At 44.8% G+C, this 26,377-nt stretch overlaps 2 protein-coding genes across 8 annotated transcripts; both read right to left on the bottom strand.

Moving 5' to 3' along the window:
* Positions 1-88: 88 nt before the first annotated feature.
* ahcyl1 (adenosylhomocysteinase-like 1) lies at positions 89-17,670 on the bottom strand. Of its 2 annotated transcripts, none has more exons than XM_086214630.1 (17): positions 17,015-17,670; positions 8,683-8,797; positions 8,287-8,430; positions 7,454-7,554; positions 7,255-7,357; positions 6,022-6,116; positions 5,808-5,914; positions 4,816-4,932; positions 4,660-4,723; positions 4,459-4,547; positions 4,220-4,290; positions 3,944-4,038; positions 3,768-3,866; positions 3,473-3,541; positions 3,198-3,276; positions 1,388-1,508; positions 89-1,299 (listed from the first exon to the last, which is right to left on the bottom strand). In XM_086214630.1, the coding sequence occupies exons 1-17, from the start codon at positions 17,204-17,206 to the stop codon at positions 1,293-1,295; spliced, it is 1,668 nt and encodes a 555-aa protein (XP_086070756.1). In that variant the 5' UTR covers positions 17,207-17,670; the 3' UTR covers positions 89-1,292. The 2 variants fall into 2 exon arrangements, with proteins under 2 accessions (XP_086070756.1, XP_086070757.1); XM_086214631.1 differs by lacking the exon at positions 17,015-17,670 and adding an exon at positions 11,926-12,073.
* A 1,213-nt stretch (positions 17,671-18,883) lies between these two features.
* Positions 18,884-26,187, bottom strand: nfyal (nuclear transcription factor Y, alpha, like). Of its 6 annotated transcripts, none has more exons than XM_086214632.1 (10): positions 26,074-26,187; positions 25,237-25,338; positions 24,925-25,011; positions 22,756-22,902; positions 22,450-22,581; positions 22,257-22,359; positions 21,981-22,150; positions 20,901-21,074; positions 20,583-20,693; positions 18,884-19,897 (listed from the first exon to the last, which is right to left on the bottom strand). In XM_086214632.1, exons 2-10 carry the CDS (start codon positions 25,315-25,317, stop codon positions 19,832-19,834), a joined length of 1,071 nt encoding a protein of 356 aa, XP_086070758.1. In that variant the 5' UTR covers positions 25,318-25,338; positions 26,074-26,187; the 3' UTR covers positions 18,884-19,831. The 6 variants fall into 6 exon arrangements, with proteins under 6 accessions (XP_086070758.1, XP_086070760.1, XP_086070759.1 ...); XM_086214634.1 differs by lacking the exon at positions 26,074-26,187 and adding an exon at positions 25,831-26,063 and having other exon boundaries at positions 21,999-22,150; XM_086214633.1 differs by lacking the exon at positions 26,074-26,187 and adding an exon at positions 25,831-26,063 and having other exon boundaries at positions 24,928-25,011.
* Positions 26,188-26,377: the final 190 nt, after the last annotated feature.

Here is a 26,377-nt window from a genome sequence, read left to right as displayed (position 1 = left end):
CCCAAAATAATGGAAAACAAGCAATGGCCTAAAAAGGCCCCTCTCTTTCATTCTGCTTTCATTTTTCTTGGTATAAACACACTTTGACTTGTTTAAAGTCCGTGAGCTTGTTGCTTTATTGCTGATTTAATGCATTCTTTTACATGGTATACATTTATGCGTTTTGACAACATGAACATTTATTTTAGGTGACCCCGTCGGATCAAATTAAGACAATCATATGGCATAAACATAAAAGTCTAATGTTATTTCTGGATATATATCTCATACATTAGTCACAATTAATAGACGTGGAATGAAGACAGTAAATGTACTACTGACAGATGTTGTTTTACAGGAAGGAATGTGAATTTAATCAAAAGACAGTGCTGATACTGTAGTAAATTGTTTAAAAGGCACATTCATACCATGGCCTTAAAGGTATTATCCAGTCTAAACATTTCATAGCCGACCACTTTTGGTGAGCAAATGGAAACTTGTTACCCGAGGGAAGTTGTTGTAGTTTAAAAATGCTCTACTGGCTCATTCTCTTCCATTTTTTTCATATGCTTCCTTTTTTTTCTCTCTTTTTTTTCTTTCCAGGAATGCATAAACTGGCACAATCAAACACTTTCATTTTCATCTCCTCATTGTTCAGGAGAAGATGTGAAGATCATTCTCTGGGGTGAGTCTTGAATACCAACACCACACACTCCCGTCTTGGCAAACGTCTTCTGAGTCATCCTTTCAAAATGCACGCTGGTTCATACTGTTTATACAACAAGTGTCACATATCGTGGCTAAAATTAAAGGCTGACTGGATGGTACCTTTAAGGGCAGGTATGCAGATACCATTCAATTTAATTATAAACACATATAAAAGAAAACATTTCTTAAATAATGTACATACAGTTTGTGTTGGCTCAGTCCAAACCGAGGCGCGTGGAATGTACTCTCGTGGTATTTTGTGTTCGATTCTTACAGCCGACATTTGGCACATTTCAATAGGGTAAACAAACAAATCAAATGTCTGATCTAGTGATATAATCAGTTGCAACTAAAACACTTGGAAGCATGCAAGCAGGCTTTTGTTTAAATACGTAACGAGACATGTAATATGCTAGTTGGTTATACAGCATGTGTTTCCTACACATCTAGTTTTTATATTTAACACTATGTCAGGAGTGCTATAAATAAGTTACATCCAGCATAAGTAAAATAATTCCTCCTTTTGTAGCAATTTAGAAAATAAAATAGATATCTCTGTTTGTCCCAGGGCACCTGTGTGTGGTAGTTCACATCAGTCGCTCTCATTAATACCTGTGGACAAAATACAACGAAAGCATGAACATGGATGTTAAATACAGGCAGGTGGTGAAAAGACGAACGCCGGGATGGTGAGACCGACCTGTAATAGTTCGGCTTGAAGGGGCCGTTCTTGTTGAGGCCCATGTACTTGGCCTGCTCGTCGGACAGCTCCGTCAGGTGGGCATCAAAGTTTGGTAGGTGCAAACTGGCCACATACTCATCTGGAGGAAAAACACAGATTGCAAATCAAATATTTTTGATGGCTGGATGATGCGGTTTTTAGGTCACACGGCGGCAACACCGAGCAACACAAGGAGCACGTCTGCAGCGTTCTTCAAGTAGTAATCCTCTTGTCATCACTCCTTAAGTGATATGTCACCTATTAATTATAATTTTGACTTCTTTGTGAATCCAGAATTCAGAAAAAGACGGTCAATTCTGGTGCCCTACCACTGGCAGGCAGATATAAAGACTCTCCTGAGGAGCTGTGTCTCTGGTTTTGTGGAAGGTACATTTCATTTTTATGTTTAATTGTCTGTAAAGATAGAGCCTCAAGGAATTTAATTGAAAAAAAGAAGTCTGCTCTGGGGGGGGGCTGTCCCAGCTGACATTAGGTGAGAGGCGGGTTCACCCTGGACGGGTTGCCAGTCCATCGCAGGGCTGTCGGGAGGGGCTCAGTATCTTGCTCGGAGGTACTTCAACATGGTCACACGGGGAAGTGAGGATCGGGAGAAGCAGCGACTTCGGTTGCCAGACGACCACTCTGCCTCTGAGCCATGCTGCACCAAGTTGGATTATTGAGGAGGAAATCTTTGTTGCAGCAAGATTTATAGAAATGCATGAAACAATGGCAGAAAACACTCAATCCAATATAGCTGGGCAGTAATTTAAATTTGTAGAAGTTTATCTTACATTCTGTCATGTGGACATCTTTACTACTGTTATTCTCCAGAGTCTTGTAAACTCATAGGGGCTGGACAGTATAATGCTGTATTGTACGTCATGTATTATATATTAGTCAGTCAGTCTTACTGGAGATTAACAAGATTAACAACAGCAAAACTATATAAACCGTCTGTTAATAAACGCTCACAGGCATCATCCAATATGATTCAAGTGTTCTCAGTCTGGTCATTTCCATTTTCTACTACTTATCCTGTTAAGGGTCGCGGGGGGCTGGAGCCGACCCTGCTGCCTTCGGGCAAGAGGCAGGGTTCACCCTGGACCACACTCACAGCCACACCTACGGTCAATTTAGAGTCTGGATTAACCTGGTCCCCTCTTGATGTCTTAGGACTGTGGGAGGAAGCTGGAGTACCAGAGAGAACCCACGCAGGAGAACATGCAGACTAACACAGAAAGATCCCGTGCTCCAGCTGGGGCTCGAACCCAGAACCTTCTTGCTGTGAGGTTGTGAGGCGACAGTGCTGACCACTGCACCGTCCCTGAGCCGGTTGTATCCTCAACAATCCAAAGGCACTTACAGTATGACATCATAAGTGTGACTACACATTAGTGTTTGACCTCAGCCGATATTCTCATTCACTGGCCCAGACGTCATGATGCTGCACACCATGGAAACATCTGGCAGCAAAGTCAAGCCAATGAAAGAGTTGGGAGGCGGGATTTCAACAAGAGGACGCCAGCTGACACGCTTTCGCAATGATTTGTAGAACCAGAAATTTAAATCAGGTCATTTGTAGCTCAAATTAATCAGTAAAATGTTGAGAACAGAACTGGAGGAAGACTTGGATTGTATGATGTTGCTGAGAGTTTTGTGTAGTTGTGCTGTTTTTATCCTGATAGTCAAGATATCAAACGGTGAGTACTTGATCAAATTGTACTTTTAACTTGAAATACCACTCAGTCAAGGAATGCTCCAGCTCCTGTGTGTTGAGGTTGGCTCTTACCCATCTTCTTGGGCAGCAGATACACATCCTGTTTGTAACGTCCCTCTGGAGCATTGAACAACTCAATAAGGGCCAGAGCCTGCAGACAACATGTACACAACACAATGGCTGTAAGACAGACAGAGACACCAGGGGACTACATATTACTGCAGAGGAACAGCGTGGAGCTATCGGCCCTTCAGAAGCCTCCAGCCTCCGAGCATCTGTCCTGGAGTGTCAGCAGAGGGGTGCCTGGACCCTGCACGTCCTCTCACGGAGAGGACACAACTACTGACCTGAGTTGTAGCAGTGATGGACAACACAAACGTAGGCACAGTGGAGCAGCTCAGATTTAGGAGGCGACCCTGAGAAACAACAGAGGATTGGGTTGATTGACAGAGACTAAGTTTCACTGTGATAACGTGGAGCTTCAGTAGGAGCCGCAGCAGCTGAGGGGTCACACAGACCAGCTGACACAGAGGTATCATGCTAGTTTCCCACATTCGTTTGCGCGAATGCCTGAAGTAAAGTCTGATTTCCCAGGTTGAGAGGTTTGTGTAGCGCGGCGTGGGTGGAGGGACGCTGCTGTACCTCTGCCAGTAGGACGACTCTCTTCCCATCAGGCCAGATGATGTGGTCCACTTGAGAGCGCACCCTCTCCCAGGTCAGCTCGGGGCTGCGCAGACTCGCCTGAGGAGGAGAACAGACGGGTCAGTGCTGCAAGTGAAGGACACACAGAAATCTTTACAGCGGTGAAAATGCATTACCACATCGATCTCCGTGTTGGAGTGTCCCATATTACAGACCACACAGCCGTTCTTCATCCGGTCGAGCTGCTCTCGGGTGACGACGTTCTTGTTGCCTGTGAAAAACAAGGGTGGTAAGAAGTGACAAGAACTTCCAGCACATGTAAGCAAATAAACATTTAAACACTAGGATGAAAAATCCAGTTTATCTGGGTATTTCAAAGATGCGTATTTGCATGCTGGAAACACTGATTATCAAAGCAGAAGTAATGGATGCGACTGTGTGAGGCACAGTACCAGTGCAAGTTATCACCACGTCCATCTGCCGGATGACCTCACTCAGCTTGACCACTCGGAAGCCGTCCATGCTGTGGGATTATGCAAACCCATATTTTTATTAGTTGAAACGGAAGCGAGAGAAAATATTGTTCCTTCTTGCGTCGCAGCCATGAACAGGATGCAAAGCAAAGAGACAAAAGCACAGCCAGGAGAGTTGATTTACTGATGTAACAGCACTGAATTAGTTAGCCACTCACCAGGCCTGCAGGGCACAGATGGGGTCAATCTCTGTGATGCACACAATGGCTCCCAGGGCTTTAAGAGCAGTACAGCAGCCTTTCCCCACCTACAGACCCATGAAACACCTCATCAAACAAAAGGCTTCAATACACGAGTCGAAGAGTGAGTCATGCTGTCAAAAATGAGACCTTTTTAAGATGAAAAAAAAAAAGATTCACCTCTCCATAACCACACACCACAACTTGCTTGCCTCCAAACATGATATCAGTGGTCCTCTTCAAGCTGGCAGAGACACAATAACACACAACTTCAGGAATCAAATCTCAGCTGCAGTGTGTTTCCAGAGAAGCGCTGGATTTGTGCGTTATACACACCCGTCCAGGATGGATTCACGGCAGCAGTAAAGGTTGTCAAATTTCTGCTTGGTGACAGAGTCGTTCACATTCATCGCAGGGACGCACAGTTTTCCAGCCTTGGACAGCTGGTACAATCTGAGGAGACGTTAGGAGACATGTTGAGAGTCCACGCGCTGGAATGAGCTGTTGTGCTGCGTGACCTCGGGCTAATTGATCCCATTGAGAGTTGAGCATGTTCAACTGCTGTCCAGCTCTTGTCATGTTTCTCAAATAGACTCCAGACAAATCAGGCAAGTGACCTTTTCCAGCCACAGTGTCTGTGTGTATTTATACCAAAATGACTTCTACAACTGAGAATCTTTGTGTCGACACAGAATCTCAAACGTTGGGGAAGTTTGGTTTGTTTGCAGTCACAGCACACAAAATAATGTACATGCAAAAAAAAGAGTCTGACCAACATTATTAGGTTACATAATGTGTATTCATAAGCTCTTGATATCATCTGGAATACAGTATCCCTTAATAGATGAAAGAGCAGCAGCGTCATCAAGAGAAAAAAATTGTACAATACAATAAGTCTCTCATAAAGACTTGAGAAAGGGTTGTGTGTGTTGTTAGCGGCAGTTTAAACACACCGTGCTAATTAAAGGTTTATGAAGTGTTTACAACGCACTAACAACACTGACAACCATTTATCAATCTTTGTTAAAGGGAGGCTCACTATAAAGTGGTCCTGGAGATAGTATTATGTTACAAAAAGAGCTTTTTAAAAAAAGAAATCATGAAAATGTGACTAAACTGTCCAGCAGAATTAAGTGAATATGCCACAACTGAAAGGATCAATGAGTAATACAATCTATGATGAGCTGCCTGGGCCTGTCAGCTCACGGTGGCTAAAACTCTGACAGCTGGGTCCAATTTTCATAATCACGGTTTCACAGTATCCGACAATGAAAGAGTGAGTAATCGGTATTTGGCTCTCCATTCCACACTGAACCCTCCAGTCTCACCTGTGCACCCCGGTAACACTCTCCTCTACGATGCCCCGGGCCTTCTTGAACACACTGGGATATTTCTTGTAAACCCAGTGAGTTAAATCTCCTCCATCATCCAGGATCTACCAGGAGCAAATCAGAGGTGACAACAGGGAAGATCAAAGCCCTGAGATAACAGACACGGAGCCGCAGACGCTAAGAGTTTATCGTGGATTTGTCAGGGTGATACCATATTGGCCTGCCAGCTATCGGTGCAGACACAGCGATCGATGCACCACCAGAAGTCATCCTCTGACTCACCCTTCCATGCAAACACGGGGACTCCTGGAAGAGACAGAACAAACACAGCTAATGGGAAAGAGGGGAAGAAAAAGGACAAGAGGACCAGCTGGCTGCATGAACAACAAATCCATTACTGGGCATTAGTGATGTGCTATCGGTTGCTGCTGAGTTACACAATGATAAGATTGTTCAAACTGCATTTTACTGATTGTGGGCACCCACGAGTTAAGAAAACCTGTTGACAAGTCATCTACATCCAAAGCCAGACTATGTACGTTCTGTACCTCACGTCCCACCCTACATACTTTTCATTTTCTGTCCCCTTTGAGGATAATTATAATAATAATATGAAATAATTATGCCAGTCTGAGTCCACTCCTTTTTTTGACGCTGCAGGTGTTTGTGCTCGCAGTGATCAACGGTTGTCTGCAGTCTCTGCGGCAGAGACGACGACAGCGTGTCAAGGATCAATGTCATGTGATTTCCTGTGGTCATGCACGTCTCATGTACAACACATCAGCGTAATGCAGAATACACATGAATCAAGCCACACACACACATACACACACAAACACACACACCAAGGTACCCTGAGCTATACTACAATAATATTGTCAAAATATTTATACATAAATACGTCGCATGCGGTCTGAATGTACACTAGAAACACAATCCGTCCACCTGCCGTCCGCAGTGTGGGAGATTTGCTGTATCCCGCCGCTCTAAATTCTCATCACTGTCCCACAGTGCACAGACGCGGTACGGAGAGTTTCTGGAGTCCCTAAAACCACTATTGTACTTGACTTGACCCACTTTCCTGAATCTAACAGTCATTTAAGTTGAAACGGGTCAAACTTAACTCAGAACTTCCTCAATGATGAAAACTTTCTACAACATTTTTTACATTTTTGTATTCTCAGTGTTTAATTTTTTGTTGCTTAAGGAAAAGTCATACAATTTCAGGGTAAAAAAAAAAAAAATTCTGGTGTTTTTACTGCTGTCAAAGCAGTATGTAAGGTTACAAACAAAACTTGCAAATCCTCCATTCTGGTTGTGTGTTTTCGCAGTCGCCGCAGTGGATCTCAGACGACTGTTTCAGCAGAACAGTGAGACTCTGAGGAACTCTGACTTCATGGCCAGGAAAGGGTTAACACTGAGCTGAGAGGGGAGAGACCCTCACCTGTCTCAGCGAGAGCAGCGGCCACCTCATTCTGAGTGGAGTAGATGTTACAGGCGGTCCAGCGGCACTGGGCCCCCAGAGCCACCAGTGTCTCGATCAGCACCTCAGAGAGAAAGAGGGAATACAGAGACGCATGAACAAGTAGCGAGGGAGACGCACGTCATGATGATGTCCCGCCAAGCAGACGAGGAGGACGTACTGCGGTCTGAGCAGTGATGTGGGTGCAGCCTACGATCTTGGCCCCAGCCAGAGGCTTCTCCCCCTGGGCTCTCTTCCTCAAGGAGATCAGGGCAGACATGTCTGGGGAGAGGTTGAGACATACAGGCGTTTGTTTTCACACAGCAAAGCCTGACGCTGCGTTCTGAGTCTCTTTCGACATTTACGATGCGCAGTGAGCGGCTGTAAAATGGAGAGTGAACAACCATGTCAGTGACAGCTGTTGCTGCCCAGGCTGGAGCATGAAGTACCCTTGTCCAGCACTCACACCTACCTATTACTCACATGGGCAATGTAAACAGACAGAGAGGGAGGGAGAGAGAGGGAGTGAGAGGGGGGGAGAGAGAGAGAGAGAGAGAGAGAGGAGGCAGCCTGTGAGCACCGAAAAGAAAACACCTGAGACAGTGGAGGAGGTATCACATGAAGGAAATAAGTAAAAGATGAAGAATAGAACCTAGAGAATGAGCCCGGCTTAAATTTCCAGAATAATGTTGACACTGCTGCAGCCGAGGGTCACAAACTGTTGTGAAGTCAGGAGGACTTTTATCAACTTAGATGCACAAAAGATTCCATGTGCCAGAAAACCGAATTATAAAGATGTCCAGCTTTGAAATATCACGAAACTGCAGAAAACCTGTAAATATTTCATATTAGCAAAAAGACCACAAACCCAGACTGATTCCGCTCAAGCAGCTTTTGATCAAAATGTGGTGAACGAGCCATCAAAAAGACCCCGTGATGAAGTTGCATGTTTAGAAGGAAGAAGAAAACAATCCCCTCGGACACATCCTGTTGCACCGCCGAGCTCAGCTGTACCTTGCTCTGCTATTTCTATCTCGCGACGGCCAAACTCGGCCTGTTTGATGTTCTTCACACAGAAGTCGCTGCTGCCATGGGTGTTGACCTGGGCTTTGTCTCGCGGGGAGGTTTCATCATCCGAGCTGTCGGTGTAGGACGCAGCTGGGAAATGGAGAACACAACAATTCACCATTGTGGGAACTCATTCAGGGAAGCCAATTATGAAACGTACACTTCGTATCCGTTGTTGGCGGCAAAAGTTTGTCTCCCATTTGTGATTTCAGATACACTGGTTATTGTAAGCAAGTGTGTGTAGTGTGTGTGAGCTTTTTTTTTGTGTGTGCATATACTGTATGCACACACACATGCAGCAGTTGTATATGAGTAGTGTTTGTCCTGGAGGAGCAGCGGTACCTGAGCTGTAGCTGTCTGTGGACGACTGCGAGATGGAGCGCGAGAGGGATCGGCGCCCTGCCTTGGTCGGGTATTTGCTGAATTCCTGTTTGTCCTCTGTGTTTGCAAACTGGATCTGGAGAGAACCGGAACAAAACATAAAAGGTGAACGAATGCAGGCATTTCTCAGTGTTCCTGCTGTCCGTACGCAGCGGCTGTCAGCGGTGAAATCAGGCGAGGAAGGAGGAGTGAGGAGTATCACCTCACACATTCACAGCTGGAACACTCATTGTTTATGCTTCACATAATGTGTTCACTCGCTTTTAAGTTTATATTGGGACCCATTTTGCTATTTCAGTCAATTAAAAGATTCCCTCTGAGGTAAAATTACCTGAACCTGTTATGGCAAATCGCAGGTGGATCAGGAAGATGGCGCGGACTCCTAATTTTAGACGCCCCTGCTCTGTTTTATGTTTTGTACAAATACACTGGAGGCTTCAGTTGTTGGTGTGGTTCATCATGTCACCTTCAAAGGGCTCAAGATCAAAGCCACAGAGACACATCAAGAGAATTAGCACACACAGCTAGCGTGGCTGGGTTTCAGTCTGGACTTGAAACCAGGAGTGGCAGGTACAGGGCACCAAACCAGACCTTCATACCATGATGAAACAAAACCTAGGGCCCTATTTATAATAGTATGATAATGAGAACACCAGGAAATGTCTCAATATCCCACTCAGGTATTCAATTCACTTCAACAAATAAGGTTAGATTCTGGCTCCTGTTACTGGGACGGGGAAACACGGGCAACACAAAACATCTTTGGTGACAGTATTGACTTTTCCTTGTCCACAATTGATTTGAGCAACATTGCAATTCACCTTTATGCGTAGCATCAATATTTACTGAAGATACTGCCTTTTTTTCTCCCTTTGTTTTTTTTTATTTTCTTTGCTGGCTGTTAATACCAGGAAAATGGGTTCCAGTTCAAATCTCAAAGATGTTGGAGTGAAGAGAATGAATTTCTCTCTAAACCTCACGTGTTTATGTGAATGTGTGATTATGTGTTTAATTCTATTTACAGTATTTCTATGGTGGTGGTTGTGTGTGTGTGTGTGTGTGTGGGGGGGGGGGGGGGGTATGGGCCGGGTCCAAGTGAACTAACAATAACTGTAATTACATATTGGACAGAAGAAACTCTGGAAATATCTCCATCTGAATACAGAAATGTTTCATTTGCCCTGACTCTCACACGGAGCCACGACACTCCACCTTTTACTGGCATGGGAGGTGTGCAGGTGGGTGTCAGTCCTGGATCTCGTAGCAAAGCTCCTGTGGCTTTGACTCCATGTGTTACCGTGACTCAACGTCACACGTGGCCAGTGATGCCGTACAGGCTCACTGCTGTAGTTTCACCAAGAAGAGCTAAAAAAAAACCCATTAGCATGTAGAACTTGAGCAGTAAAACCTGCAGTCGGTGGCTCCAAGCCTGAAGATGCTACAAGCGTGTCAGGAAGACGGAGCTGGCATGCCACCTCCAGGCTGGACTACTGGAGAGGTGAGCGTATCCCAGCAGTCCTTGCTGCCCTTCACTGGTGACCTCTGAGTTTTTGAGTTGATTTTAAGACTTTATTATTCATGTTAAAGGTTCTAACTCCCTATGAGCCAGCTAGCTACCCAGGTTCATACAGTGAGGCCTTCTTATGATTGTGAAATGGCAACGCGTCACTAGAGCCTTTGTAGTCCACCATCCTGTTTCAAATCCCTTTTTAAAACTCACTTTGCTTTGACTTAATTGTTAGATATTCTGTTTTTTCTTATTTTTATCTTGTGTTCCTCATTTCGTTAACCTGGATTGTACGTATCCTTTTCTCTATGTTACATCTCCTCTCTTCCTCATTAACAATGTCAAAAGGTCGAATCCAAGCTGCTGACTTTTTAAGACTTAAGAGTTTTCTTGGTTCTAAATTGTTCCCTCCTGCACTCATAACTTTGCTATCGTGGCTGTTTTATGTTTAAGAGTAACTTTTAACAATATGAATGGATTTAAACGGGAGGTTTTATGTGTTGACCAAGGTAAAAGCTCAACCAATCAAATATCCTCTTGCTGCTCGAACATTCTAATTCAACCTAATTCACGAACATCTAATTTTTAGGAAAGTGAACCGTTTGTTCTCAGCTTCCTGCTTCCTGAAACTTTCGCCTCGGTGATCAATGCTCTCGTGTCTTCATTGACTGAGGCGTAACTTTGCAGTTTCCCCTTGTTCTTTTATTTTTGATGTCCATACATGTGTTTGCACTAAAAACGTACATGCAGGCCGGCGCAGTTGACAAAACACACAGATGATAAATCCGGGATACATATACGAAGGCCGGACTGACAACAGTCAGGTGGGTAACATCTGAGTGCGATGTGCACTGCGTATACACACCTACACACATACTGTAATGTGAGTTTAGTGGTAGGATTACACCGCTGACCGCTGTTGGTTTAATGAGTAACATTCAAAGAAATATATGTAAATAAATAACTTCCACTGTCTAACATATGTTGCATTTTCTCAAGTTCAGAACTGCGTGAAACTGACACGTTGGGACTCAGTTTCCTGCTGAGGTAAACTAATATTACACAGCATTTATTCAGCCAGAAACTATGTGTAACTCATGTATATGATATAAATAACATAATTTATATTTATCATACATGTAATTTATGATCGTTGTTGAAAATTCCCTACTGCTTACACATTTCAGTGGTACGTTTGAGAATGCCTCCGATTTTTCTTTCATAATTCAAAACCAGGGACTGAAATGGCTTCAACGAGGGTAACTCAGCGTCTGCGTGTAAACTCCCAGCTGACCTCCAACATTCTCCAGCCTGACTTTAAGGAAACTGAAGAATCTTGTGAGCTGAGATCTCTGCATGTGTCTGTTTTCTCAGCTCACAGTTGGCTCCATCTCATACACAGAAACTTGTATGTTCACTTTGCATCAGCTCAGACTCCCGAGGATTCAGGACTCCTTCGAATTTCTGGCTGTAAGAGGTGTTCCTGCTACTGTTACATGATGATTAGCTCAAAGGTAAACCAGCAAATTATTGCTGTTGAGAGTAAATGTATGTGTTGCCTTTAAGGTTAAAAAAAAAATAAAAAATCGACAAACAAGCCAGAAAACTTGGGACAAGTCAAAAGCAACTCAGGTGCCTCTGTGCAGTCTCTTGAAGAGGAAGTAAGCTGCATGAGTTCCCGGAGATGCATTACTCACCCTTTCTCTCCCGTGCCCATGTTTGTGATCCATGTCTGCCTGATCTCCACGGTTTTACAGCCTACTCTGCTGTTCCTGTGCGTCCTCTTGTTTGATGGTACTAGGTGTCCCTGATGCTATTATCCCAGAACACTCCCAGGCAGAGCCAGGGGGAGGTTCCCACCTATTATCGTGATTTCTAATGGCCAACCTGGACAGAGCGAGAGAGGCCAAGTTGATTCCCACTGAGCCTCTCTCGCTCTCACTCTCCACTTCTGCCCTTGACAACCAGCTGCTAAAGTCAGGAGGTTGTATTCTTTGGATGTCTTTTTAAGTGCTAGGAGATCAAATGCGGGAACAAGTTGGGATGCACACATGCACAGATACACTCTAAAAGAATTATTTGCCGCTGCAGCTTTCGCTATCTGGCTGTATTCCTGATTTGGACGAGTAAATGAAAGGGGATTGACAGGAGGAATTAAACCCTGTTTCCATTAGCCTTCTGCTGCATCAATAAGCGGCCCATCCAGTCCCCATCTTACAGCTAAAAATACCCTCTCCTCTCTCTCCTAGATAGCAGGCCAGGTCACAGACTTAAGCTGTGGTGCCACTGCGGTGTAAGGGCTCAATGTGGGCCTGGCATAAGGCGATATCACCTACTTACCCAGACGCCGGGAGTGCTCCGCAGCACTATCTGATCCCAAAGACATGCGGGCTGATCCATGCTGATCTTTGTGTAAACATCAGGGCCTGGAAATGGGCTACTGACTTTGTAATTCAGCAACAAATGCGTACGTTGACAGTAAAGCTGTGCTCATGTCAAAGAAGTTTGCCACAGAGGCTAAAATCAGAGCACTTCCTGTAGCCGGCGAAGGCGCCTGTTTACATGAACACATGCATGTCGGATTACACTGTGTTGTGAAAAAAAAAATAGTGTGTTAATCCCTCCTCCAGAACTACGTGACCTTTAGCAGAAATGGTGCCTTCTTATTAACATAAAGTGAAGAATACAAGCATCAGCGGTGAAACTCAAGAGATCCCTTTAAATATCCCAGCAGCAGCAGCAGCAGCACAGTCGGTAGGGATGTGTTATATTTCTCAGTTTATGGTGACTTTCCAGTTAATGTTAATGTGGGTCACAGTGTGGGACAAACACCGAACCTGCAGACACGGCAGACCGTCTCCAACACTGCAAGACGTACAGGCGAGGATGAAAATTCTTTGAGTACTACACTTCTAAAGTGTTAAAAGTATTTGATATGGGGGGGGGGGGGGGGGGGCAACTGAAGCTAAACTGAAAACCTAAGAACTCTGCACTTCATGTTTCAGTGAGAGTCAAATCTATTTTTGTGGGGTGCTTCCATTACATTCCAGGTCAAATGTCTGATGCCTGATTATATTATGAAGAAAATAATCCTCGATATTTAAAAAAACATTTCCTCACTATCGAAGGCAACAGCATAACCAGTGATTTACAGTATCCATCCATCGTCATCTTCCGCTTATTCCTACACATTAAGGGTCGCGGGGGGGCTGGAGCCTATCCCAGCGTCAACGGGCGAGAGGCGGAGTACCCGGAGAGAACCCACGCAGACACGGGGAGAACATGCAGACTCCATACAGAAAGATCCCGCGCGAGCCGGGACTCGAACCCGGAACCTTCTTGCTGTGAGGCCACAGTGCTGACCACTGCACCACCGTGCAGCCCTGATTTACAGTATATTTTTATTAATATTATTAAGCTTTTTTTTTTTTTTTTTTTACATTTGATGGGTCAATTCATGCCTCCCTCGGGACAGCCCTGCATTAGAAGGAGACGATCCTGGTGTCATTCTCAGTCTCTCCAGACCTGCACCCCTTGGTCAGATATTTCAAACTGATTGACATTGATATCGACTGATATTTAGGATGTCTAGCAGACTGGGAGGAGGAGTGAAAACTTCAGATTTCAGATGTTTCCACACCTTCATTCGAACTGAACACAGAGAAGAAGAAAAAAACTGAGCTTGACCTTCAGGAAACGCAGAGACAATGACGTGACAGACAAGACGAGGGATCAAATTGAAATGAAGCATGAACAAACTCACAGTAAGCGAGTCCCACTCGGGGGGGGGGGGGGGTCAGCGCGGTGTTGTGTAACTGTTAGATGGATTCAGAGAGAGAGAGAGAGGAGGCCTGGTGGTGGCATTCTTTGACTCACCCACCCACACTTTCCCTCCCTCTCTCTCTCACACACACACACACACACACACACACACACACACACACACACACACACACACACACACACACACACACATCCATTTCACTTTAGGTTTGTATGAACCGTTTCTGTCCCCAGCACCTTTCAGGTCATGATGTGAACATCCAGCAGCCTCACGTTTCATGTCTGATGCCGTCTGGTATTACAGTCATTTGTTCCCCCTGCAAGCGTTTGCAATATTCGCTTCACTCATTCATTTGTGTGTGTGTGTGTGTGTGTGTGTGTGTGTGTGTGTGTGAGTGTGTGTGTGTGTGGATGCAAACAGGTGGCTCAGTGTGACACTGGGCTCTCACATTTAATCATAACACACTGCTTTGTTTTCATAAGCGCGCTGCACATTCCTACCATCCAATATGTTTTCAATCAGGCTCCCTGAGGCTGCCCGGAGTCCCGTTATTGCCTCGTCAGACGGGGGGTCGGGGCGAATGTTTGGAAGTCTGTGAGCCCCGTTGCTGGGAAATTTGAATTTCTCTGGTCCACCACTTGCAGGCACATTTATGTCAGATGAAAACAATAGCTTCACAAACGCAGCTGCAGAGGTGACACATCATGTAATATTAATGGTGAACAAAACCATGTAATCCCACATTCAAAGCCCACCAGTCACATTCAAGCTGCACACACATCCTCTTGTGGGTATTAAGTCACCGATTCTAACATCTAAAGTGGAAAAATAGAAAACTTGCACCAACAAAAAGTGAGCAAACATTATAAAACAATATCTAATAATTGCTCACATTTTCTGTGCACACACGTCAGGCTGGACAAGTGCTGGTGTGCCATTTATGTCTGTGTATTTTATGGAGAGGCAGCATGAGGCCGTCATGCTGAATGCGCACACAGACGTAGGAGTCGAGTTCTTCGGAACTAAAAATCCCGGCATGTGTCAACATCGTTCAACACAGACGTGGTGCACCAGTAAGGACAGGAAGGTCAAAAGGTCACCTTGAGTGATAAGCACCAGTGTTGCTAAAAAACAGAAAGCACCAGTGTTGAATCATCGCGTCTATGACACAGTCTTGACAAAGATTGCTTACGAGAGTTCCACTAATCAGCTGGAACTGCTGGGCCCTCGAGCGAGAGGTCAGAAGGGTCAACATCTGAGACGTTGTTAATCAAGTGTTTTTGCAGCTCTGAATCTACAAGTCCTTCCTTTCCTCACCCAGAACCCAATTCAAAAACAATAAAATAAAGTCCTCACTGTGTAGCAAGAACCAGTGCATACACACACACACACACACACACACACAGAGCAGTTGATGGGCACTGATGGGAGGGGTAGGAGTGGGTTTCAATTTGGTTCCATTTTAGACTCCGTTCTCAGTCAACAAAATATCTGGATTTGTTGCTTCAACACAAACAAGCATCATCTCTCTCTCTCCCTCCCTCTCTCTCTCTCTCTCTCTCTCTCTCCCTCCCTCTCTCTCTCTCTCTCCCTCCCTCTCTCTCTCTCTCTACTCTGAGAAAAGAGCAATGGGAAACTACAGGAAGGATTAAAGGTTAAACATTCCACGTTTTCTGTTAGCCAGCTGTTGCCTGCTGCTACGAGCTGCAGCAGTCTTTGTGTTTAGGTTCTCTAGGTTCTATCGAAAACGTTCCCCTGTTCTTCCCGTGATTTATTTCATACATTTTCAAAAGCTTTTTAAAAAAATGTGTTTGCTTGTTTTAATCCACCTGTGCTCCAACGCACCACTGGTGCCAACTCCAGCAGGCTACAGATGGACGCACTGCATCAGCGTGTAGATGTTAGGACAGCAGTGCTTTAGTCCCGGCTGATGGTGCTTTCTACACAGAAGAAAAGATCCCAGTCTCCACACACTGGTCTCGACTCTCTACTGGCCGATATCCACAACCCCAGGTGTGTGTATCAGTATCAGGACTGGAGAACCCAAACTGGAGCGTTTCCAAAAACTACGAGCGCTCCTTCCATCAAGAGGTGATGAGACATCCTTAAACAAGCACTGCTCGATGAGGGATTACAAATGATTCACATTGGATGGGTGGAATTTAATTAAATGCTATTGAACCTGTGCCACCAACACCGCGATTCTTCTCTGCTGTTTTGTAACAGACAGGCCCTTTCTCACTCAACGCGACATCATTTTGATGGTGATAACTGAACAAATTCAAGGCATCCTGCAGCAAGCCCCCCCTCCCCAGCACCACCAATAAATCTACCAAGAAATGAAAGCGGTGCGACCACCGATGATGGAAATATTCTACTGTTCTTCCTATCTTCCTTCCCCCTCCTCTAGTCTGAGGTCCAGTACAGAACCAGTGTCTTTTCCTCACTTTGCAGAGGTCTTAAATCACAGGTTTAAGAGCTCAACGTGACTTAAAGTTAATGCCTGCCTGCAAGATGCTGCCACCACATCTAACAGCTTATTCTAATCAATATCGTAATTTAATGCCTCCATTAATGACATGATTTAAAAGCTATATGAATACCCAGCTATCACCAGTTTCCCTCTGTGGCTACGTGTTTATTTTGAGTCCATTTCAGACCATGTTGTCTTGGGATGGAGCCGTCCCTCAGAGAGATGGCCAGAAAATAGTACATGCGGCAACACATCCAAAAATGGACCCGGGCTCCAGTAACATGTCTGCAGTCATCATCAGGGTAAACACGCAGATGCTGCCTGCTGATCCCCGGACAAACCACCACCGAGTTGCTGCTGCTGCTGCTGCTGCTGCAGTACACCGGCCGGCCTTGGTGTAGTACTTCACTGCAGTACAACGCGTACACACTGGGATGCAGCCCCCTCACATGTGCCCGCATACACACACGTAATCTCCGGCCAATGACAGCGACTGATGGCGGAGGGGGGGTGAAATCACGTTTCCTACCTTCTTGACGGATTTCAGCGTGGGGACTGCGGTGAACGCAGCAGAGGGCATCTCCCCAACGTTCATGTTCACATCGCTGCTGTTCTTGCTCACAGTCAAAGCGGAGTATTTCTCCGCAACGTTCTCGGTCTCTTTGACATATTTGGTGGCTTGTTTAACCTCCGCCTTGCCGTCCAAAGCCGAGTCGGTCATTGCATTCAGGTGATCCGTGCCTGGAGGAGGGGAACCGTCGTCTTCTCTGTAAGCTTCTTGGCTTAAACTGACCCAACCTGCGCTAGGCTAGCCTCTGTCAACAAACCACCACACGGTGCAATAAGTAGCCTACTTGGGGAAGAGATTAACCTGTTTTCTTTCTTCGCTACTTTCTACAAGCGCAGTGCACGCACTTCGAGCGGTGCTCCGGGTCTGCTGTCATCCACAGACAGCCACATCTCCGAGGGGAGGGGCGCGGAGTTGAGCCCGTCACCTGAGTGGAGGCGGGGGGCCGTCCGGAGAGCGCTGGGCCGGGAAGGAGGGGGGGAAGGATCCTCTGCCGAATCGTTACCCGCTGGAAGTCCGCGTTACAAGATATAGCCGTGCTCGTCGTTACTTGTGCTCGACAGTTGGTGCAGGCGGACATGTTGTGTTTCCATGGTTGCGCTGACGGCGTTTCCCTGCGTTTGGCGTCCCGAGGAAGAAACCTTCCCCCTGATTGGTTGACTGCATCACCTGCTTCCCCAGCAGACGCTGGCTAAGGTCACCATGTTTAGGAAAATACTACAAAGCCTTTAGATTTATTAAAAAGGTTTGCAGCCCCGCCCCCCGCTGGTGTGATATTTTGACAAAATGTTTGCATGGAAACCAAGAACATTCATGCTCATGGTTGTTTTGCGTTTGTGTTGCTGAACCTATTTCAAGGATATGAAGTCACCCTTTATTTTCACGAGATTGCAGGCTATATTGAGATGTTATCTCCATATAATGCAATAATTAACTCGTGATTTGGAGATAAAAGGATTAATTCATCAATAAAAAAAAATCTTATTACACAATGCAACATTTTCTGTCCTTACGCCCGTGAACAGGGTGAGGAAAAACCTCCCAAACCTCCCTTTGAACAGGGACAATAAAGTATGTCGGGTTTTTTTTTTAACTAAAACTAATCTCCAGTAAGCTAAATGTGTGGTACTCTGTGCTATGTGCAGATGTAAAGTATGTATATTTAAATTAGTTCCGTTTTATGCAGCTTTAATTTGTAATTGTACTCAATTTCAGAAGAAAATACTGCATTTTTGTTGATAGCCTTACTGTAGTCACTATAACCTCTTCCCATTTTCTGTTGTATCAAATGTGACGTTGGAAAATATGATGGTTGATGATTACCACCCCCAGTTATAAAGCCTCTAACACTGTGAAAGGATGAATTCCTCTTAACTGGGCCTGTACATGTTGACACATTTGTAACCTACTGTTTCTTTTCTGATCTTATGAAGCTCCCACTGTGGGGATTGTGATACTGAGTGCAGCCAAAAGAACAACAACAAAAAAAAAGACCCAACTTGTGTTTAATCGAATTTCACACTAAAGGCCTAACACTCCCAGGTCTGCGTCGTTTCAGTGACGTTCTTGCGTGACGGTAACCTGAACCCTCCCGTTGGGTTTTTTTTTTTTTTTTTTTCCTGTTGGACGTTAAGAAGCATTTTTAAAATCGTTACCTAAAACTTTTGGAACCTGATGTGAATGATGCATGATTTTTTTTTTTTTTGTTGTTGCACCGTTTACAGTCAAAGCAATTTATTTAAAAACAAACAAAACAGTAAATTTATTGCAATGAAGTCCGAATGTAAAGGCTTTCTTTGTGCTTCTTAAAAAAAATTAACCACAATCTCCTTGAGTCACTTATTGCATTTTAATTGATGTAGGTTTCATGTATTTAACGTCCAACCTTGTTTCAGTATTTTTTTTTTTTTAAAAAGAAAAAAACAAAACAGCAGAATTTCATCTGATGGGTAAAAAAAAAAAAAAAAAAAAATTTACAATGAAATAAACCAAACTTTTGGTGGACTCATCAATGAAGTAACGATCTGGATAGAGTCTTTTTTTTCTCTCTACAAACACTGAGTCTAAACATGAAATTGTATAAAATGCAAATCCACAAAAGAGGACAAATTAGTAAGTACATCCAATACACACTGGGGAACAAAAGAAATTCTATACAATATCTTCAGATCAGTATCACATTTCAGTTCCTGCTCAGAGGGTGTGAATGTAGGTCGGACCTCAGAGTCCTCTCCCACAGGACATGGGATGGAGAAAAACGAAATGTCAAAATACAGAAGATAACATAAAATATATGATACATATGTAACATCAATGCATAATTAACATCAATGAGCGTCTATAAAAAAAAAAAAGGCTGTACCATTTACAAGTATCCATGGTTGATCAATTCTTGGCTTTTCAACGGGCCGGGGTCTGACAGAGCGCAGGCCCCAGGTACGGTTGCTTTCTGTCCCTGGTTCAACACGACTTGACGTGTCACTGCGGTGATGTCAAAACAAATCCACATGAAAATAAAAGCTGGTCCTGGGCGCTGGACCAGATACACTGCGTTTGGAAGCATGTCCTCTATTTCAGACAAAGAGGACCAGAGAAGTCCAGGCCTGCCCCCTGGAAGACCAGATGAGGACGAAAACAGCCCAGTGGGGGCTCCGTGGTGTGACAGCGGGGCAGGTGGGAGTACAGGTGAGAGGGGGTGTGAGGGGGTGAGCCAGGATGAAGAGTGTCATAGAGGAAGGGGAGAGCCCACAGACCGAAGTGATGGCGTTGGCGACGGTGCTACGAGACTCGGATCATCTGAGCCACTGTCTCGTCGGCCGCCGCCTGGGCCACTTCCTGCTGTTGCTGCGCATGAGGACGAGATAGGAAATGACATCACACGGTTAAAAAACAAACATCAATTTTACAAAATATAAACTCAATGTGGGCCAACTGACTTCGAAATTTAAAAAAAAAAAAAAGACTCAGGAAGGTAGACGGGTACAGGTGCATGTTACAGGCTAAAATAATGAGCAGTTCATTTCTCGTCGCTCACTGGAAAAGAAGAGGGCCTGCGAGCCACAAACCCACAATCCTGGCCCCACATATCATCACACGCACAGGCCTGGGGCGGAACCTTGAAGGTTCCAGTGCACTTATTACTGAGTCATGAAGTACAGCGTACATTCATGACCGAGTGATGAAGTACTCCTCGTTGTATAACCAAGTGATTCAGTACTATATGTTATAACTGATGGATAAAAGGGATAGAGTACAGAAAGACCCTGTGCTCCTGCCGGGGCTCGAACCCGGAACCTTCTTGCTGTGAGGCGACAGTGCTGACCACTGCACCACGTCCGTGATGAAGTTTAAGATATTTTAAAGTAGTTTTGAGAAAGCAGAGTATGTTTTTCTTACTGAGGGATAAAGTATATTATACTTTCTTACTACGTGATGAAGTAGAGTATGTTTTTATTACTGACTGATGAAGTACATTATGTGATTCCAGAGTGACGAGGTTCAGTAAGTCTTTCTACACACAGCTCCTTACCTGTGCCAAAGCCAAAGCCATTTCCTCCTTCTCTTTCGGTGAGAAGAAACGTCCTCCATCTCCTCGCTTACGCTGCATGGCGTGACGATGGCGAGACTCATGTAGGTATTTCTGCAAAAGAGTAAACCAGGACAACTGAATTTTTTTTTTTTTTTAAATGTACACAGCGTTGCACTGCCTAGAATCTGCCAGTTTGTTTCTGCAGTACAGCAGGCAGACTAGTACATCCAGTACGGGAACAGGAGCTTAACTGGGTAACAACAACCATACAGCCGCTGCTAATACGTAGCACGCATGATTATGCTAAAGGGACTTTACCCTCCGTTCCTTAGGGATCTTTCCCTCGGCCTCCAGCTTGGCTCGGGCCTGTCTTCTCTTCAGGATACGATGGTACTGCTTGGCGTTGACATACAGGGGCTCCTCCTCCAGCATCTCAGCACCTGGCAGGGGGATACGCTGCATTGTAGGAACTCCGCCACCTCCAGGCACCATCTGATGGGGAGAGAGGTACAGAGAGGCGCAAAGTGTTCAGGACCACCGTCAGGGGAAAGCACAAAGACTGAGTCTGACGCACACAAGCAGTTACAGTGTAAATCAGGGCAGCATCACTTATGAGGAACATGACGTCACCAGAGAATCATGGCTGCCGTACGGGATGGATGGGAGGGATCCTAACGTTTACGCCGAGATCAGACAACTTAAAATGCCTTGGTTATTCAACATAACACTACATCCATTACATCTGAGTGGAAATGTCCTGAAGATGGCACCCAGGCAGTCTATCTGCCTGGGTGTCAGGCTCTTCCATATTATTAAGCGCTCCATCTGAAATACAGTAGCCTTCAGTACAGCCATTTTTGTTTTGGCAATTTAGAAAGCTGATTAAAAAAAATGACCCATAAAGGTAGGCCGAAGGCCCAATGACAAAAAATTAAAAAAAAAAAAGGTGCCGATCAAAATGAAAAATTTGCAAAACATCTGCAAATGTGGACCATGAGTGTTTTAAACATGTTGACATGTTAACTGCATGGCTCAGCAAACTGAAGACAAAATTAAATCAAACAGACGGAAACTAACGCTCAAATAATGCTGCTGGGAAAATGTCCCTATTTAATTCATAAACATTTCATACAATTTGATACATTTAAACGCCAAAACAGTCAATCGCCACCACATTTATTCCTTGGATCATCTTACTTGTTTCCTCTACTGTATTTCCGCTCTCAATCCCTACCATGTTGTACGCTACACAAAGGGTGAGTCAACGTTTTCCCCACAACAGAAAGCGAAATGAAAACTATATTTGGTGCCAATTAGAGCTCTGTGACTTCCACCACCCTGCACCGCCTTTGTGTGAGATTAGACCAAAACAAAAAAAGGTAATAAGATGCTGGGTACCTCGGCACAGGGTCTTACCATGACCATTCCACCTGCATTGACCATGTTGCCGGAGACAGGCAGGGTGACGGTCACAGTGCCTTGGCCGCTGTTAGTTGTGTTGGTGTTGGCACCTCCTGCCTGTACAATCTGGGCACCTGCCAGGCTGGCAGCTGGAATAGTGATCATTCCTGCAAACACAAATCATCATCAAAATGACAACTCAACAGGGATCTTGTTTAGAAAGCCCATAAAAGACAAGGCGGGCACAAAAGGTAGAAGAAAACCTGAGCTTACCCTGCTGCAGGACGGTACCATCTGCGTTGACAGGCTGGTAGACGATGGTCTGTCCGTCCGCCGTCTGTGCTACCTGCTGGCCCTGCACGCTGATCTGCTGCCCCTGTGGGAGCAGGTATAAGGAGAAGTGACAGTCAGTCACAGCAACAACAAGGGGTTTGGAAACAGGTTTACATCTCTACTACTTCCAGACCTGGTTCTGTCCCGCTGTGATAGCAGTCTGTGGTTGCTGGATGATGATCTGCTGGGGCTGACCCTGCTGACCCTGGAGCTGCAGAGTCTGACCTCCTTGCAACTGGATTTGGCCCGGCTGCACCAGCTGGATCTACACACACACACACACACACACACACATCAGTCCACTAATCCATGATATGCAGCCATCTCAAACAGCTACAGGAGTTCACTTTAAGGAAAACACACATGCGCGCCTTCACCATGACCATTTCTATGTCACACAGATCACGATGCGGCCCATGTGAAAGCTTTCACCACTCACCTGCTGTAGTCCCTGAGCTCCAGATACAGGAACCTGCATAATGGTCTGACCCTGACCCCCCGACATAGCCTGGACCATGATGGGCTGCCCTGATGATGTGATGAGCTGCCCACCACTCACTTGGACCATCAGAGGCTGTCCCTGGACCTACAGAGACATGCAGAAAACTGTTACAGCAGCACTGCCACTCAGTGTGTGGACACGTAACTGGTAAGAGTCGCCTCTCTCCATTATGATTTTTTAAATTTTTTTTATTTGTCATGTAAATGAGAAACTTCCTTTCATAATTGTGGTGGGGAGATACAATCACACTTATTTCCTAAGAAGGATTTCCCTCAGAGATGAGACTGTACAATTAATCAGAATTAAGTTTCATAATCAAACCACAATGCAGTATTTTTACAGGCTAACTGTGTGTCAAAATACCATTTTGAGTCAAATACTGCAGTGCTGCAGAGATATCCTGCTTACACAACACATTCCAGACTTGTTTGCTACCGATCCATAAAAAAGCGTCACATTATCATTTGAATGAGCTTTTTTTCCCCTTCAATAAAATTAGAATAATGATGCAAAAATCAACATTCCCTCAAATATTATGAATCATATCATTACTGCAATATCAGTCAAAATATTTACAATTAGATATTTTTTTTCCAAATCCTACAGTCCTACTGGGAACGAATCAAATTCTTGGGCATGTATACAGGTCGGTGCCAGGTTCCTTTTAGGAGGATCATTGGAGGCTTGACTAAAAGGAGTGATTACATTTTAAGAAACAAAAACAGGAATAGGAATCAAATAAAGCCAACAGAGACTAAGTCCCCACGATGGTCCTGCATAAAGCCTCCGACTACCGGTACTACTTTATTAATTATGACACGTTCAAGCAGTGAATAGCGGCTCGATTATGTCAGACTTCTCTCGGACAGCTGCAGCGAATTTGGTACAGAAATCTGAGTACTGAGCAGCTGCATGTACCTGCAGAGATCAGATTACTTCAGTGCAGTAACATGTATGTGTGGGGCCTGCATCAGAGTGCACCCAGGTTCTAACAACTTACATGCTCACATAATGGGAGATATGTTCCCACAGGACGACCTACTGTAAACACGGGAAGGCTTGGAGCTACGTATTCTAATCAAGGAATCCTTAAAAAAAATTGAAGAAAACATATCAGTTTAATCTTAAAAGCAATGCAGGAAGAAAAACTGGCGATTGCGGACCGTGTAAATACAGGAGTGAGTATCAGGAACACTGCCTCGTCATCAAAGCACGACATCACAACATAATGACCATTGTGTTTCCTTTAGGACCCCTCAGGTCGAAAAGACATGTTTTCAATATTCAAATTAAAACACAGTTCAGATGTAAACTAACGAAAGACTTATTTCAATTGTTCCTTTAATACTTTGGCTGCAACTTCCACCTCAGAATCCCATCCACTGGGTCACAGTTACACATGTTTTTGGCTATTGTTAGATACTTTGAAAGCTTGACACTAGTTTTGCAGGGTGTCATAACTTAGTTTATTAACTAAATTGACTTTTATGCCATCAAGTTGATTAGCTTTCACATACAACTTGTCAGTTTGTACAGAAAGAAGGTGAACTGGATGTGGCATCCATAGATGAGTGAGTGACCACTATGGACAAGTACAAGCCAGCGGCAGCCGTAGGGCCACATAGAAAATGCCAGAGGGAAGGAACCCCCTCTGAGTTTCCAACAGGACAGTAAGAATGACATAGCTTGATTGTGAGTTCCAGGTGACAGACAGCAATGACTATGACTATGAATCCATCCATGCCATTCAATGCTGAACCCCACAACAATCTGCTACCAGCAAAACACATTCACATGACTCGTGTTCCAAATGGCTTTTAGTCATGAAGAAAACAGTTTGTCTTACAGAACTTGCTTTTAAAGCTAAAAACAAACACAGCTCTGTCAAACAGCACTCTTTTCACAATGAGAGCACAAGCGGAAACCCCAAGGCTGACAAGCTGCACTGAGTGGGAACATGCAGTTCAGGCAGCTTTAAGACATGCTGGGGGCGAGAGGATGAACCACACAGCACAGAAACGGGTCATGAACAGCCCTAGCTGGTGCATGCAAACTCATAGGCTGTAACACTGTCATGACACTGACACAGGGCGGCGAAGACACCACTACCTGGAGTGTCTGCACCTGCTGGCCTGAGGCCGTCACCACTGGAGCCTCTGTTTGCAGCTGCACAGCCGTCACTGTGCCCTGTGTCTGCAGGCAAGGCATGATAATACAGTCTCAGAAAATTCATTATCAGGAAAATAGATCTGGAATCCACTTAGGTGCTTGAATCTGTACGGGTGAGTTTACACAGCAAGGTTAAACTGAATGGCATTCTTAAAAATCAGTTGACTCAGACAGTAGAACAAGCTTTCCATTTCTAAAACGTAATTATATTGTATTACAAACAAACAAAAATCCGAATTGTTGGCTCACCTGCTGTTGGATCTGTCCATTGGCAGTCTGCACAACTATCTGCTCCCCAGTAGTGGTGGTGGCAGTGGTGTACTGCTCCATAGCTTATTGCCTCACGCCTCTCTTGAGACAGACATACACCATTAGCCAACACAAACTGAACAACCTGCTTAAAATTATGACAGATATTAAACCTTCAGCAAAAAAAAGGCTGTATTATAATTTATTCTTATTTCAAACATGCATTCATTTTGGGTCACGCATTGTCATTGTTTCGCTTGTTAATGTTTCACATTCGTTATACAAGCACATCGGCTTCCAAGCTGACCCCTCATACTGTATATCTGCAATTTGTGAACACCAAGTGAACCCTCTAAAGGTGATGTGTAGGTCGGTATCAGTGCGTTCTGTCTCAGGGGTGCTTACGAGGGAGCTAGCAGGGCTTGCTAGCGTTAGTTAGCTGGCCACACACCGTGCTAAACACCGAAAACTGGAGCAGAGAACAGGCCGTGTTGAACGGAAATTTTAAACTGTGAGTTTAAAGGTGGGTTATTGTTCCTCATATCCAATAATTATCACCAAAACCAGTGGGTAAACGTTAGCATTATCACCCACCCCTTTGTCTGATATTTTAGCTAACGTTAGCTACGGCTCCTCGACCAGCAGAGATCATGTTCCATCAGACGAGGCAACATCGGGAACACGAAGTTAATCGCAGTACAGTCGACCTGGGACGAAAATGTCAAAACCGAGCCGCCATTTGATTTTTTGCATTAAACGGGGTTAGTAATTTGGTTGGTCCATGACAAACCAATCCGTGCTGACAGCTACCAATGCCTTCAATCGGGTCTCCCTTACCGTATAGTCGCTGTCCGGTTTCCCTCTGATTGGCTCCAGTACAGCTCGCTAAAGCCCAATCAACAAAGTGAGCGGACAAAATGGCGCAAATGAAACAACGGCGCCTGGGAGGTGGTGCGCAGCTGCGGGACACGTTACGAATTCTCCTCATAGAGCGGGGGGGGGGGGGGGGGGGCGTGGCGTTGCGTGGCCCCCGGCAGGTGTCGCTGTTGAGACATATACGTACATACATACATATATATACGTACATGAGACATTCTCAACATTTATATCAGTTTTCCTGATTCACCTCTTCAGTTAATGA

This window comes from Aulostomus chinensis, chromosome 9, assembly GCF_037954235.1.
Source record: "Aulostomus chinensis isolate RoL2024-O1b breed Wild chromosome 9, RoL_Achi_v1.0, whole genome shotgun sequence".
In the NCBI taxonomy this organism is placed as follows: domain Eukaryota; kingdom Metazoa; phylum Chordata; class Actinopteri; order Syngnathiformes; family Aulostomidae; genus Aulostomus; species Aulostomus chinensis.
This window is presented reverse-complemented; position numbering and strand designations above follow the sequence as displayed.

Bases quoted from the DNA above. Each gene is read 5' to 3' on its own strand.
- ahcyl1 (XM_086214630.1), bottom strand. From the start codon at position 17,206: ATGACCGACTCGGCTTTGGACGGCAAGGCGGAGGTTAAACAAGCCACC. The intron at 4,933-5,807 runs GTGAGACTGGAG...ACGTCTCCTCAG, and splicing joins AGTGTTACCGGGGTGCACAG to ATTGTACCAGCTGTCCAAGG. The intron at 3,542-3,767 runs GTACAGCAGCGT...GTTGTTTCTCAG, and splicing joins GAGTCGTCCTACTGGCAGAG to GGTCGCCTCCTAAATCTGAG.
- nfyal (XM_086214632.1), bottom strand. From the start codon at position 25,317: ATGGAGCAGTACACCACTGCCACCACCACTACTGGGGAGCAGATAGTT. The intron at 22,360-22,449 runs GTCTGGAAGTAG...CTGCTCCCACAG, and splicing joins TCACAGCGGGACAGAACCAG to GGGCAGCAGATCAGCGTGCA. The intron at 20,694-20,900 runs GTAAAGTCCCTT...ACTCTTTTGCAG, and splicing joins AGATCCCTAAGGAACGGAGG to AAATACCTACATGAGTCTCG.